Below are 15,635 nucleotides of genomic sequence, written 5' to 3' on the forward strand. Positions count from 1 at the left end.
TCCCTGGAAAAGTGGGAGAAAAAGTCATATGGGACACTGTAGCACATTGTAGCACTTTTCGTTTATTTGTGGTAAATATTATCCTATCATGACCTAACCAGGCTCAAAAGATTCGTCTCGCAACGTACATCAAAACTATGCAATTAGTTTTTTTATTTATCTATATTTAGTACTCCATGTATGGATTATTTGTTATATTTAATGTTTTGATGTGATGGAGATGTGATGGAAAGTTTGGATTTTGGGGTGGATTTTTGGGGCATCTAAACACACCCATTGTGTGCTTTTAAGGGGCAGGGTACTGATGCACCGAATTGTTCTAAGTTTCCCTGCATGCATGCACCACCGCCTACCAGCGCTGCCACTGACACGATGTTTTGGTCGCACGTATTGATGGTGTCTCTCTGTTGCAATGAACAATGATGCCCGAGGCCGGCCGGCCTGTATTTGAGTCTTGAGACGCATGCATCCAAATAAAATGTGGTGGCGCCCCGCGCCCATGAATGCTAGCGGCCGCTTGCCCCTGTCCAAATTCCTGGCATCATCGTACGTACCAGTCACTGGTCATGCTTGTAGTCTTGTACACGTGTTACACACCAGGCTGAATTGCGTGCATGATAGCACGCATGGTCGTGTGGACTGTGGACCATTGCGACGTGCAAGACCCATCCAAAATGTTCAATCTTTCGAGTACCCTCCTGTACACACACACCCTTCTAACAAAGAAGCTGAGGCCTGAGATTAACCGTCTGTTGGCAAACTCATTAACTCTAAAAAACCGTCTGTTGGCAAACTCATTAACTCTAAAAAACTTTCTGAATTACTCGCCAATTGCAAGCAAAGCAGGAGGCGGGGGCAGCGGACGGCACGGAAACACCAATCTAACACCTAGACTTGGATGCATCGACTCGTCCAAGATGGGTACAGTCTGGGCCCATGCTGGCACAGGGCTCCCAATCAGGAGGGCCAGCAGCACCAGCATCCAGCCACGGTGCCACCAACGCCGCACCCACCTGTGCTTGGTGGCGCCACCCATCTATGGCCTCCTCCAACAATCGTCGAAATCGTCAGCCTCGTCAGATTTATTCCGACGTGGAAGAGGGGAGGATGAAAAAATCACTAGCTAGCGAGGAAACAATCGATAGTCTGGAACATTTCCCAATAAACTTTGTATCTAAACTCTCCTCCTCGTTTCCGCTGTACAAGTCACGATGCCAAGACTTCATTTTTTTATTGTATTTAAGATTCATTGAAGCCGGCGATTTCGCCAATGCCGTTGGGGACGGCCTAATTCCAAGGGCGGACGCGACGACGCCATCAGGCTGGCAGGCCACCCCAGGCTGGAAAGCTGGCGGCCAAGGGAATCCAGCGAGGCCAATGTGTCTGATCGGATCGCTTGGCTCCGAGATGAGCACCACGTGTCGCCCTCGCATCCCTCGCTCCCCCTGTGCCCTGTGCCCATGCATCATGTCGCGTCGCCATCCGCGACATGCTCCCATGCGCCGCGTTCCCGCTGCGAACCTGCGAGGGCTTCCCGTCTAGTCTCGGCCGGAATAATATTTCGCGAGGTGTCCCGGCACCGGCATGCATGGCCCAATAATGATGGTGGTTTCATTGTTATTTTTTAGCGGGGGCGATATAAACATGGATTAATGTTTTTCAAAAAAAATATAAACATGGATTAATGGATAGCGATGAAGTCAATGTTGGGCCAATCTCGTCGTGCAATTGAAATCTCTACTACTAAAAAGAGGCTAAGGGTCACTTTTTTTTCCTTCGTCATCCCACCCGTTCGTACGTCGTCGTCGTCCCTCCCCGCTAATCCTCTTTCGTTCGGCCGCTAATTCTCTTTCCTTCGTCCAATCAGTTTCGTTCAGCCGCGAGACCGTGTCGCTCGTCGGATCACATCTTCGTGGGATCGGCCGTCGCACCCGCGCGCCGAAATCATCGCGCTTGACCGTAGACCTCGCCTCTTTCCTATCCCTTTTACGCGCAGCAGGCAACTCGCCGAGGCAGCCGCGAGCCCGCGACCACTCGTCGCTCGCCGAGGCGAACCCTGGCCGCGACTCCTCCGCGGGCGGCGACCCACAACCCTCGGCGCCGTGGCCCTCGCAGCCGCTGCCCGCTGGGCCGTCGCGACCTCGGCAGCCGCTGCCATCGCGGCCGTGGCGTCCTCTATCCGATCCGGGGATCGACGAACCACGACATGGCAAATTGGTAAAACGGAACCCCCTCTGCCTTCTCTCCCTATTGCAGCACACCTCGAGCCCTACCAAGGCTACCATGGCCTAGAACGCCAGCAATTGCGTTGCCTGGATGTCTCGCTCGTCCGTGCTTTGAACAGGACGGCGCCTCCACCTTCCGGCCTGTGCTATGAACAGCTCGGCGCCTCCTTCGGGCCTCAGATCAGGTCGATACCGGTGCTCCCCGCCACGTGAAAAGCAGTAAAACGGAGTCCCCACTGCCTTCTCTCTCTATTCCCCCACTCCTCGAGATCTACCATGCATGCTCTAGATCGATGGCAATTTGGATGCACAGTGCTACTGAAATAACACTCTGCTCTGCTCGTACATGCTCGGTTTCTGGTATGTTTTGCTCCTGTTGAACTGAAATTTTTGTTCATGTTCGGTTTCTGTTATGTTTTGCTCCTGTTGAACTGAAATTTTTGCTCAGCTAGCTATGGTTACCTGTCAAAGTAGTTTCTGTTATATAACACTCTGTTCTGCTCGTGCTGAACTGAAATTTTTGTTCATCTAGCTATGGTTGGCTGTCAAGTAGTGTATACCATTCGGATAAATGAAATGCATTACTGCTGCTACTTCCGTCAATTAGCAATAGCTATTGTTCCTCTGCCTTTGGAAATTTTCTCCAAAGTGTTATAACTTGAAACCTGGATGCCTGTGATGTTGGCTTTTTTCCAAACTTGATTCACTGTATATTGAACCTGAACAGCGGCAACTCTGAACATTCAAATTTCCACCTGTTTTGATGCGTTCAGTACCATCTATGCCTGCTTTTGAGGAATTTACTCCACCATGTTCATGTTTTGCCGGGCACACTGTTTTGATCATACAACCTGATGTGGTAACGTCGAGATGTTTTTCGGTAGAGCATGCAACCTGATGGTAGGAAGCGGGGTAGGGCACCCCTAAGCGATGTTACAAACGGCAATTCCGAAGGTTTCTCCCTGAAATCTTCAGGTTTACCTAACTTGTTGAATCTGACATATGCACTCAACGACCTCATTGCTTGTTAGGTGTCACAGACCCTGGGATTGTAAGCTCCAAGGAATTGAAATTGCAGAGGCAGATAACAGGAAGGGAATGCATCTATGACTAACGAGCAGAGGAATGAACGGAACAAAAAAGAGACGTGAGGCTTATAGGAGGAAGAAATTGGACGCATCCAATAAAGAAAACAATACATATATCAGGTGTCTGATAAGTTTTTACATTGGCAGCTAAGTATTTACCCTTTAGTCACACGTGAGCTGATTGTTCCTTTGTCTTTTTTATGCTGATAGGAGCTGTAATTGAGCACCATATGCCAAATGAGTTGATAAGTTTTTACATCGACGGTTGAGTATTTACCCTTTAGTCACACGTGAGCTGATTGTTCCTTCATCTTTCTTATGCTGACAGGTGCTGTAATTGAGCACAGCACGAATCAGGCCCAAGTCACCTTCACTTCTGTTGAGACGAGCATAGCATCAGGTGATCAAAAAAATTATAGTTTTTGATTTACAATATGGTATGGTGCTAAAGTGATGTTTATTTTATTTAAAACGCAGACATTGAGCCCCACGTGCCAAATGATTTGTGCATAACTGAAAGTGATCGTGTGCTCGAGTCACCTTCAGTTCTATTGAGACGACCATTGCACTAGGATTGTATAAAGAAGGATAAGGAAGTTGTTGATAGGTTGGTTGCGATACTTCGTGGGAATACTTACTCTGAACATCTCATGACGATGTTTGGTATTGAGAATATGGAGGATTATCATATTGAGTTGAACCTTGACCAATGGCTAGATCAGAGAACATATAATGTTCCGATCACATTAGAGGTTGCTGCTATCTGGATAAAGGATGGGTCTATACATGGTATACGATCATACCATGGTTGCTACATGGTAAACCTTTTTTTGGATTAATTATCTCCTTTTATGATACAATTTTGATGAACTATTTGTGGTAGACCTTTATACTTTATACAATATGGTATCATAATATTTAATATTTCAGGATCTACTTTTGTGATGCACTATAGTTTTTTCCCTGCCCGTAGCAACACACGGGCATGATCCTAGTCCTACCTAAAGATTGCGATCTCAGGACCGAATCATTCGTGTTTCATGTTTAAGTAGTATATATATCATGCGTGCGACATCGCACTTTGTTAAAATGATGGTGGGCAGGAACGAATTGATGGTGGGTAATTTAAAAAAAAGAAATCCGCATCTTTTGTGGGGATCACGTCCTACACATATCCTACGAGCGAAATTTGCCTCCACCTGACAAGGTCCATGAAATGGGTCTTCGTTCCTTTGTCATAGAACACTTGTGTTTTTTTTTCCCTTCATCTTTTGGTGTTTTTTTTCCTTCATCTTTTGCCACAAATGGATAGGCGCAAGGACACACGCCGCCCTCCCTTCAGCCACCTTGAAGCATTTGCTTTGCTTCCCCTACATCAACGAAGCTTGGAATCAACAGTCCAACGATTACATCAACAGAAGATTTGCTTCTATGATTGGATGTCTTCTCCTGTTGATGTAATAAGCAGGCGAGACGGCGGCAAGAACGTCTCGTTATAAGCAGGCCCCGGCTTTCGGACCGATGATCCGAGTCCTAAATTCGGCCCATCAAATTGACCAGGCCTTTGCTGCCGAAAAAGCCCAGTAGAAGGGAGGTGGTCTCCAAAGGCCGCCTCCGCTCAGCAGTCAGCCCAGGGCATCGTTCTTCACAAGAACGGTTTTTTTTTTCTTCTTCTTGTGATAAGTCACAAAAACTTTCACCCACAATTGGTTCACCGGTCACTTTAATCTACTGCATTTCTCTACAAAAAGGAAATCGTTCTTCTGTTGTAGTTCTATATAAGATGTTCAACCGTTGGGCTGCTCCCCAACCCGGCACCTGGAAAATAAATGTTGATGGTGCTTTTTGGGAGAAGGAGAGGAGGGGTGCCTGGGGATTTGTCGTACGGGGTGATCAAGGCAACGCTGTCATTGCAGGTGCTGGCTCTCTGAATGTGGTGATGGATGCGTTGTGTTCTGAAGCGCACGCCTGCATTGCTGGACTTCAGGCGGCAGCGGACCAGGGGATGCAGAATATTGTGCTTGAAACTGATTCCCAGACATTGATGAAAGCGCTGTTGTCAGGGGAGTATGATCGTTCACACGGAGGGGTGCTGTTCAGAGAAGCGAAATTTATTATGGACACCATGTTTGGCTCAGCAGAAGTTGCTTTCGTTCCACGTTATTGTAATTATGCTGCCCATGAGGTAGCTCGTCTTGGCCGCAGCAGGGACCCGGATCATCCTATGTTTTGGATGAATCCCCTCCCCTATTTTGTAAATGACATTTTGGCTCGTGATTCCACTGAGCCCGGTGCTAGTTAAATAAAGCGGCAGGAAGTTTGATTCAAAAAAAAAATGGAAGCAACTGGGCCGGCCAAGTTCACAAACAGGTTCCTCTCCTATTATTGCACGCATTCTGTCACCAGTACATCAGAAAGCTGCCTAATTGGTCAGACGTTAAAGGTAACTGAAGTAGCATATGCTCTCCAAATTACTTGTACTATTTGTTTTTTTATAAAAAAAAAACCAACAATGACTGGTTGCTGCCTCTTATCAGCAGTTTTCACAGGGAGGCGACGAACCAGAAGTTGAAGATCGCCGAAGCGGCCGTGAGGAACCAGGACAAGAACGCCATCATGGCGGACAGCTGGTACCTCCCGCAGAACCTCGGCGAGCACTGGGATCCGTGGAACTGGAGGAGGAGGTCGATCACTGCGGCGCTCGAGCAGGCTGCTGCGAACGAGAGGATCGACAGGACCTGCAGAGATTTGCAGCCGAGATGCTGGATCTCAGTTCTTACTGATACGCTCGCTAATACGCGCGCGGTGAGCCGGTGAGCTTTCGCACGGAGCGAGGAAAAAAATGTGTATCGAGATCACGGACGCACCCAGTCTCCAACCACGACGATGACCATGACGCCCGGCACGCGGAGAGGGCATCCCACGAAGACGGAGTACACGTCGATCATGGCCAGCGTGCAGCTCCAGGGGATGACCAGGCCCATGATCGTGATCAGGAAGCTGTCAGTTGATTCAGAGAAGAATTTTAGCATAAAACGTGCACGGATTCTGTAACTGTAACCGAACGGAAGTAGCTAGCAGAGAAGAAAGCAAGCAGAAAGGGAGGAGGGCAGCACGCACCAGAAGGCGGTGTAGCTGAAGAACTCGACGCCGACGGACATGAACAGCAGGGACGCCGACGAGAAGACGGCCTGCCCGACGCGGAGGCCGAGGCTGCCGGCGCTGCCGACGGCGCCCGCCCCTGCTACCGACCCGTCCCCGTTCTCCATCCCCTGACGGCGACGCCCTCACGCCGCCTGCTCATCCCATCACCATACGCGCTCGCGAGCCTCACCTCTCTCGGTCTCTCCCGCGGAAAAAAAGCAGGGGACACGATGAAAAGGCCGGGGCTTTGCGATGGATGGGATACGGGGAGAGATACGGCGGCACCGCACCGCCACCTGCAGAGGGAGTTGATGATTCCCCCGCGGCGTCCTCTTCTTCCCCGAACTTTTCTTCACCGTCATGGATGCTGCCTTGACCACTCTCGTCTCTGACTCATCAGCCATCCGCCGTTGCTTTCTCAGCTGTCAAGTTAAACTGGCGCAAGCAATAAACCCTGGACACGACACGTACACCGATCTCGACCGGTTGAGAAGACGTGGCAGCTCGAGCTAGACACGTAACGGCAGAAGCTTTCGTCAGGCCGTGTCCAGCGATTGCAACGGGTGGGCGTCGATCGTCCTACGTACAGGCACCGAAGCTGCTCGAGAAATTGTCGAGTTTAAATTTTGAAATCCTGGTTTCGGCTGAAGACGAATCTTCTGACAATAACATTGCATCTCGTCCTCCGTTGCAATTGGACTGGGAAAGCTGGGGAATAGAAGCCGGGCGAGGAGGAATGTGCCGGCCACCTTGTGTGGTCCGGCGGCGACGAGCCAGGGGCAGGTAAAGGCTGAAGCAACGGACGCCAGGAAGCCAGGTGTAGACGACTAGCAACGATGATGCCGGAACCCTATCGGCTCAAAAAAGTTCGTCCACGAGATGATCTGCCACAAGCCCACAACCCAAAACGTTCTCAAAGTCCAGTAAACGTGTCACTGTTTGTCACAAAAAGTGCCCCTGCTGCTGCTGAAGGCCAACTTTATGTAGATATCACATATTTTGTTCAGAAACAACATTGGATTATAAAGTCGAGGAGCATCCTTTCAGATACTTGTAACAGAAGCAGGGATTCACCACATACTAACATGAGAGAGTAGGCCAACATCTCGATTTACATCAAGCCACAGCTTATGATTTTATTGGTGTTTATGTACTACAAAGAACGAAATGCTGACATCAAACTACAACAAACAAGATAACAAATCTGTCCACCAATCGGGCAACTCAAACATACACAACGCATCCCCTCCAGATGATACAAGATCACCATAGAGGAAATATCTGCACACTGAACAAGCAGTGAATGGAGTTGCATGGCACAGGGGGTACAGCAACCAAGGCAGTAGTGCCTACAGGAGGGTCAGCACCAGGGCCCAAACAGGGTAGATGAAGAGCAGGAGGATGCCGATGCTGTTTGACACGCCATTGCCCTTCCTGAAGGCATTCCTGAACCCACCCGACGCCTTGATGTGCTCTGAAAGCAGGTAGCATCCGATCGCAAGGCATATGAAGATGCCGACCAGGTCACCCCTGAAGGTGTCCGCAAAGAGGCTGGGGGCGACAACTGAGAGCAGGATGATGGCGCCGGGCAGCTCTAACCAATCTGGTGCACAGGATGAAACATTATTGTGACATCCATGAAAAAATTAGTCACCTTCACAAAAAGGATAACAAAGAAAAGAAGGGGAGAAGTAACACCTATCCAGGAATTTTGATAGGGACATCATAATGAGAAAAACGAACAATGATACCTGGGAAGTGGCGTGGGAAGAAGAGCCGCAGAATAACTGCAACAATTGCAATCCATTTTCCTACCTCTCCTCTGAAAATTCAAATGTTTAACAATAAGCATTTACTTTCATATATCCATATGTAGTATCATCATAGATCATTGTAGAACTTTTTCGCCTGAAAATATTTAAGGCTATCACTATCAGAAAACTTCCAATAGAAAGGTAACTAATATGAAAATGTTTGTCTTATTTTATCTTACAAAATGAAAAGTTTCTCAGTTTTTACCCATTCAAGCTGTTATACTAAGAGATCATCTAAGAGATGACAGCATGAAATCACAAGTACTTTGATCCTAAAAGTTTTCTCCACATAACTCACATTACAGAACCAGTCATGATAGATAACGATTGCGAATAGTCTCATGGCACATGGTAGATGACAATTACGAACAGTCTCATGGAAGATGGTGATTGCATCTAGAACCTAGAGGATAGGCAATGTGGTAGGGTGTATGAGCCAATTCACCTTATCAGAGAGAAAAGCACATGAGGTAGTGTGAAGAAAACATAGGGAACCAAGAGAGCCGTCATCATGTTGGTCTTCCAGTTTGTGCGGTCCAATATCAAGAGGTACCTGCAGTGGAGAACAGAATTCCCATCAACAAAAAGTTAAGGAGAAATACCCTAACTACTATCAATCTCATGTGAAGCTAGCATATAAATTCCTCCATTACTGGTAGTCTATAACGCTGAAATTAAAAAAAAGAAAAGGTAACAAGGCAGTGAAGGCACAGGAATGCTGGTCAGAAGGAATCCAATTCCGTTTACTTGTATTCAGGGACAAACCATAGAAAAGGCTGCAGAAATTACTGGCAACATTGCTTTTCTATGGTCTATCACTCTGTCAATCAGGCTAACAATTGCTACATGCAGTAAAGTGAACACTACATACAAACACTGACTGCTAATCAGGCTGTAAGTTATGACAACAGCTTAACACTGTCCAGGAATTCCTCGAGGAGCTATAGGATCATAACAGGGGTGTTCAAACCAGTTTGTCGCAGAACTAAAATAAATTGGTCTGTCCCTAGCCAGTTTATAGGTCCTTCACCAAACCAGTTTGAAGTTTGTAACACCCTGTTAACAACCTCCTGCTTACTTTCAGACTTGAAAAGTACGTTGACCAGTGAAGAGTAAGGATACAGCTCCCGTAATTAAGTAGTAAATAGTAATCGCCTAACAATTTTACTTCAAATTCAGGTAATTCACGAACCACGTCCATCTGCATATGCAGGGTACCTGAGAGGACAGTACTACGATTACACAGTAATATCATCCACAAATGGCACCAAATTGCTCTCGATCCTCCACAAAAGGAGAAGGAGCGATCGTCTGTGATACGAACCCAACTCCATACCCCATCCCTTGATACTCGGTTCGCAAAGCATCAGACAGTGGGACCCGAAAAAAAAAGCGGGGGTCAGGGATCCCCTTTCTCATTCGCGAAAAAGGGAACCCAAGAGAGAAACGGCTTCTGGCGCGGAGGCACTCACACTGCGGCGACGAAGGCAAGCCACTTGAGGAAGGAGGTGCCGAAGTCGAGCCCGCCGCCGAGGACGAAGGCGTGGTTGGCGAGCTTCCGCGCGGCGACGCCGATCTCCCGCAGGTCGGCGTCGATGAGCGCCTGCACCGCCGCCGACGAGTCCCCGGCCTCCGGGCCCGTCTTCATCGCCAGGTACGACGCGAACCCCTTCGCCATCTCGTCGCCCCGCCGGCCGCCGGTCACCGCCGCCGACTCTCTCTCTCTCTCTCGCTCTGTCCGCTGTCCGCCCACGCACGCCGGTCGCCGGGTCGGGTTTGGAGCTCGGGCGTTTGATTTTTGCGGGATCTGGTTGGTTGGGGGCTTGGGGCCTTGTGGATATACGCAGCTGGACGGGGCGGGCCCGCGGGATCCGGACGGTTGCAGGCCAGCTGGGCAACGTGTACGGGACACGTGGAGCGCTCGTGGCCGGCAGGCGCTGCATTATTTGCATGCAAGCTGATCCCCGTCCGGAGGCTGCGGCTTGGCTGTCTCTTTTACGTGTCTCTCAGACCGTATCTCCGTACACGTGCAAGTAATCTACTGCTTCCGGCATTCTGTTCTTTTTTGGTAATGCCGAGAAAACAGAGACGTAATTCCGTTTGTGGCCCCATGCTGCACATGTTTTTCCTTTTCTTAAGCGCCAAACAGTAGTTACCAGAAATTATTGGAGGAGGAAAAAGCTACATATTCTAAAAGTGGTGCTAATTGCAACAGAAGTACGTCATTAGTTTAGCATCTTCCTCAACGACACAGCAACAATGGCTTCTTAGACTGACCCAACAGGGCACGGTATCCCCCCACCCCACCCTGACATAGGGGGCGGATCCGTCTGCTACGCGCTCCAACGCCCCCCCACCGCACACTCCAAATTAGAGGTCGGGGTCTGCGTCCCCCACAGATGGAGGGTGTACGGACGCCCCCTACCGGCGCGCATGGGCCCATGCCAACGGCCGGGCCTCCTTCGCGCGCGCGGAGCCGTTGCAGCGCCGAGACAGTTGGTTGGAGTGGGAGGTCTAGATAATATTAAAATACGTGGTAATTGAAGTTAGTTGGAGAGAGAAATATAAAATATTGGATGGTGTGGTATAGAGGGTGTGGTATGGAGTGTATTGTTGGAGATGATTTTGATATGGAGTGCGGAATCTATTTAGAGGGAGGAGAATATTCCTTTTAGGTCGTGAATTTTAGAGGGTACCATTGGAGACAGTCTTAGCCAAATCTTTCTACGCCTCACCAGACTAACTACATGGATGCGCCAGAGTCATTAATTCAATAAGTACAAAGCATCATCACGCCGCTTGCTTCTAACGCTGCCACATCCTCATCAGATTTTTATAGGATCGACACTTAGCCTGTTGACACAGAAAGGATAGAGTTAGAAAGCGTAAGTCATACAAGTCGTACCCAAATATCATTCATAGTGTGAATTTTTTAACTATACTTTATGGCTAACTTATTACACATGGCTACCTCCACAAATCCACCCAAAATCGAGATCAAGCAGCTAGAAATGAGGATTGTCCCACCATAATCAGCTCACTGCCACCACGGAGCTCGAGCTTGCTGCTGCCATTTACTCTACCCAAATCGATTGCCTCAACCTAAATCGATCTTCTTTCCACACAGATTAAGCTTGCCCCGGCTAAACCAAGCTTGTTGTTGCTGTATGCTAAACGGGTGAGCAGAGAAGGGGAAAGAATAGAACAGAGGGGCGGACCGGCGGAGACAGACTGACGGAGACGGACCAGCGGAGACGGCTTCCGTTTTCTTGGTGCGGGGCTGTTATTTGACGGAAAATACTTAGTAGAAAAGATGACCCAGCCCCATCGCTAGATGCGTGTCTCTTTTACGTGTCTTGTAGCCACGTCCTCCACGTAGCTTAGATGTAAACTCATTCTGATTGAGTATCTATTATCTTAATACAATAGTGTTAAAAGAAGTCATCACGTTCGCCAAGAGGGTCTAGAAATTCCCACGTTAATCTAAAAAAAGAAGAACCTACACCGTTGGATTTTATAAAGATCTAACGGTCAAGGCTAACTCAAAGAGTCCATATCTAATACAATTAATAAATCAATAAATTAATCAATAAAAAACAAAAAAGTGAAAGTTGATTTCTATACTAATTAGAAACCAAAATAGCTCACCGAAAATCTCAAATGAATGTTTCCATAATAAAAGGGAACGCGGTCCAGTCATATGTTTCAATCATTAAAATAGAGGGTACATAGCGTTTCAAGGAAACTCCCTCTACGATGAAACTTTTTCTTCTGCTAGAGACTGCTAAACGTCATAGAGGCAAGAAGAGATAGCGTCGCTAATAATGTGTGCTTGGCTATCGACTTTCAGGCACGCGCGCGTGCGCTGCGCCGGCGGTCGACGTACGGCAGCATCGGCAGTAGCCTACGGGCCAGCACCGAGCAGCTAGGGCGTTCATATATGGCACTGGCATGGGGAAGCAAAATCGGAGCATTCGGCCTACTGCCTTGGGCTAGATGCGCAGGTACAAATGGACCACGTAGATGCATGGCATCCCGGCCAGCTGCATGCGCATGATGCGTGCTTTTCTAAAATTATCGCTAAACTGATTAGCGGCGCTATTAGCTCACAATTGTGACGCATGAAGAGAAGGGATCAAAGCAATACGAAGATAGAAGCAAAATATTGGATCAAAGCAAGAAAATGGCGAGATTGACCGTTGGACCAATCACCACACACACTTTTGTAAATTAACTCTGCCATAATATACTCCAGTATGATTGATCTGCAGGACCAGTTGTAAATTAACTCGGCCATAATGTTAAAAGAAGACACCATAATCATCAAAAAGGGTTTAGAAACTACTCCCTCCGTTCCATGAAAAGTGTAATCTTGAGTTTGAAAAAAAAAATCGTATATAAAGAGTGCAATTGTAGAGATTGGATCTCAATTACATGCCTAATTAAGTGGCCAGATTTGAATTGCATGTCAAAACTAACCATATGTGGCAAACATTTGAGGGCATGAGAGTCTTTTCACGCCACCACTAATCTATCTAAAAAACTAGAATTGCACTCTTCATGGGACGGAGGGAGTAACATATTAATAGAAAAAGGAAAAATATATACATGTTGGATTTATTAAGATCTAATGGTTTAGACTAGCCTAAAAAGTCCATATCAAATGAGAACTAAGTGTAACACTCATCTGGTAAGGTTTCCCATGATAGAACCTGCTCTCCGGGTTTGAGCCATCAACTCGGCATGTGTGCTAAACACAAATGTATTTTCCAATTCGTCAGTTTCAGTGGCGTAAATATGGTCAAATAGGTGTAGATATATTACGAATTCAGTGATGGTTTGACAAAAAAAAAAGTGTGCCTATAGATTCACAATAGATCGAGTAGTATGATGAAAAAATAAATTTTAAGATGGAGCAAAGAAAATGAGTGAATTTGTGAGGGAATCAGAAGATGATTTTGATGATGAACCAGCTAAGAGTTATACAAGAGAAGCTCGATTTCGCCTTTGCCTCAAATTTCACAACCATGACATCGCATGGGAAGCTAAAATGAGAAGATAAGGATATGCCAACTGCTTTAGGATATGGGATTCATCAATAATATCTAGCGCGTGGTTGGTTCTTGGATGTAGTAAGCATGATGCACATGGATAATCTTGAGGTTTAGGCGGGAGCGATACAATTAATTATATTAAAGCTATCAAATGATGATAGAGAGGAGAGCGACTATGATGGTAAACGATGGCAAAAATCCATGGGCATAAGTAATTACTGTTGGTTTCTCAGGCACACGCTAATCAACATCAAAGGTGCCAAAGGCTATAGCTTGATTGGAATAGTGTAAAGACAGGCCATCAGATTAGCACACACCTTAAAGAGGGTAATTCAGTAGTAGAGTGTCTATAGTAGGCCGTAATCTGAATAGATAATTAAGTTTTCTCACAAATTTTGATTATGAGAACTTGCAGATGAAAAAACATAAAATATATATATAAATAAAAAGGTACAGGCCTAGAAAATCCACAAAAGATAAGATAAAACTAATTGACACAAGCAATCAAGTAAATGCAGTAAATACTTTTTCAAAAAAGATCATCCAAAATCTTGATGTTACAATAGGAGTGGCTGACTGGGTGAATAGTGAAGCTAAGAATTAGTATGTTTTTAAAACATCAAAGCAAGGATTTTGTACTTAGCAAAAAGTGAATATATATGACATATTATACACAATAAATTCATTTTAATTGAATGCTACAAAATAACCATGTAAAATACTAAAGAAATAATGCAAATGATGATAAAAAAAGTGAACGTTGTCTAAAAGCTAGAGCGCATCTCATCATAGGATCAATGGCATGTGGTGAGGGAGAGGCGGTGAGGAGATCCACCATCCTAACAGAAGACTGGACAAAGGTTAGTAGTGCATATGCAACAAGAAACAAGAATGAGCAACTAAATCACCTAGAGAAAGGTAGAGGCTTCATGGTTGCATGGGAACTGATATATAGTAGGCAACAGTGTATGAAATTTATGGTTTCGGAAAAAAAAAGCTAGGGCGAAGGGGGAGGAAGAGAGAGGTGGAGGGAAATTTTTTATTTTCCCACAGCAAATAACGAGGTGCATCTTGAGTTTCCCTATGTATTTACCAATAATTTTAGACATGCAAAAATTAAAATTAAGTAAAACTAAATATTCACATGGAGTCCTACCAAATAATAAATTAGGTATATTAGCTAATAGTTTTTACATGGCCTCGAATTGAAATAATCAAATAAGGCTATTTCAAATAGATGTTTGAAATAAAAATAGAAGTGACCATGATCTGTATGTAAACAAAAGGGAAAATATCAAAAGGCGCAAATTAATGCCATAAATTTATTTGGAAAAGCCAAAGGTTCCTAGACGGAGTGGTCAAGGCTCTCCGGCAGCACAGCTGGGACAAATTTTCGTGTGTGGGTTAAAAAAAACTCTTGCTGTACTTGCCGCGAGGCATGGCCCTTTCGGGCTTGGGCCAAGGTTCGAGGGGTTTCTTGACCGGGTAAGCCAGTTGGCTTCCTCTAAATGAAAAATGATGGATCCATTTCAAAACACTCTCCCGTTCAAGTTTATTAATTTATTTGAAAAAACACATGGTTAGCATGAGGAGGAGGTCATATGGATGGAAACTTCAAATTTTATGACAAAAAAATATAACTAAAGGAAAAATAGTTATAATGCTTTTAATAAATATATAAAACCATATTTCTCCATTACTAACCTTCCATTTATCATGAAAATAAATTCACACTCCACGCCATAGAGTATGACGATAAAAAAGAACATAAGCTTGGTTTGGGCCACTTCAATACAATAAAACATTGATAATGAAAAAATAATATCATTTGAATAAATTTATTTTCAAGTTAAAAACACAGATAATAGTATAAAAACAATCTAGCTACCTGCGCTATTTGCGCGGGCAACCTTGCTAGTTATGCTAGTATAGTTTCTCTTTTTTGTCTAACTGTCGTGGCCAAATTGTTTGGATAACTCTAGAAACTGGTAGTTGACGTGGACTCGTACCAACATTGCTGTGCGTGACAGTGACACTGACAGGTGGTCGTGATTAGCGGGAAGCCTGGAAATCCTGATCAAAGGCAGAAGATTAACCACCTTGACCGTCCTAGTAGTTAGTAATATCTTCTCTATTCTCTCTAGTTTCCGGATTGTCAATAATTATTCAGTGATTCCAGTTCCTGTGACTCGTACGTGCATCCGCTGCTTTCCAGTGATCGTGCCTCTTGATGTGAGAGCTGACTGAGGAGCTCATACCTGTACTGTACATTATTTTAGACAGCAGTAGCGTGTCGGCAGAGCTCCTCGC

General features: G+C 45.9%; 2 protein-coding genes and 1 long non-coding RNA gene across 5 annotated transcripts; 1 reads left to right on the top strand and 2 right to left on the bottom strand.

Moving 5' to 3' along the window:
- Positions 1 to 1,997: 1,997 nt before the first annotated feature.
- LOC120649639 lies at positions 1,998 to 4,247 on the top strand. Of its 3 annotated transcripts, none has more exons than XR_005665325.1 (4): positions 1,998 to 3,179; positions 3,257 to 3,433; positions 3,642 to 3,713; positions 3,791 to 4,247. It is a non-coding gene; the product is annotated as an uncharacterized LOC120649639 (long non-coding RNA). The 3 variants fall into 3 exon arrangements; XR_005665324.1 differs by having other exon boundaries at positions 2,009 to 3,179; positions 3,524 to 3,713; XR_005665323.1 differs by having other exon boundaries at positions 2,008 to 3,179; positions 3,257 to 3,713.
- Positions 4,248 to 5,672: 1,425 nt separating this feature from the next.
- LOC120649640 (CASP-like protein 5C1) lies at positions 5,673 to 6,807 on the bottom strand. Its single transcript, XM_039926488.1, has 3 exons — positions 6,434 to 6,807; positions 6,181 to 6,313; positions 5,673 to 6,051 (listed from the first exon to the last, which is right to left on the bottom strand). The coding sequence occupies exons 1-3, from the start codon at positions 6,580 to 6,582 to the stop codon at positions 5,857 to 5,859; spliced, it is 477 nt and encodes a 158-aa protein (XP_039782422.1). The 5' UTR covers positions 6,583 to 6,807; the 3' UTR covers positions 5,673 to 5,856.
- A 698-nt stretch (positions 6,808 to 7,505) lies between these two features.
- Positions 7,506 to 10,086, bottom strand: LOC120649641 (cold-regulated 413 plasma membrane protein 1-like). Its single transcript, XM_039926489.1, has 4 exons — positions 9,744 to 10,086; positions 8,717 to 8,824; positions 8,209 to 8,279; positions 7,506 to 8,060 (listed from the first exon to the last, which is right to left on the bottom strand). Exons 1-4 carry the CDS (start codon positions 9,947 to 9,949, stop codon positions 7,807 to 7,809), a joined length of 639 nt encoding a protein of 212 aa, XP_039782423.1. The 5' UTR covers positions 9,950 to 10,086; the 3' UTR covers positions 7,506 to 7,806.
- Positions 10,087 to 15,635: the final 5,549 nt, after the last annotated feature.

The sequence above is a fragment of the Panicum virgatum genome, chromosome 9K (assembly GCF_016808335.1).
Source record: "Panicum virgatum strain AP13 chromosome 9K, P.virgatum_v5, whole genome shotgun sequence".
NCBI lineage: Eukaryota > Viridiplantae > Streptophyta > Magnoliopsida > Poales > Poaceae > Panicum > Panicum virgatum.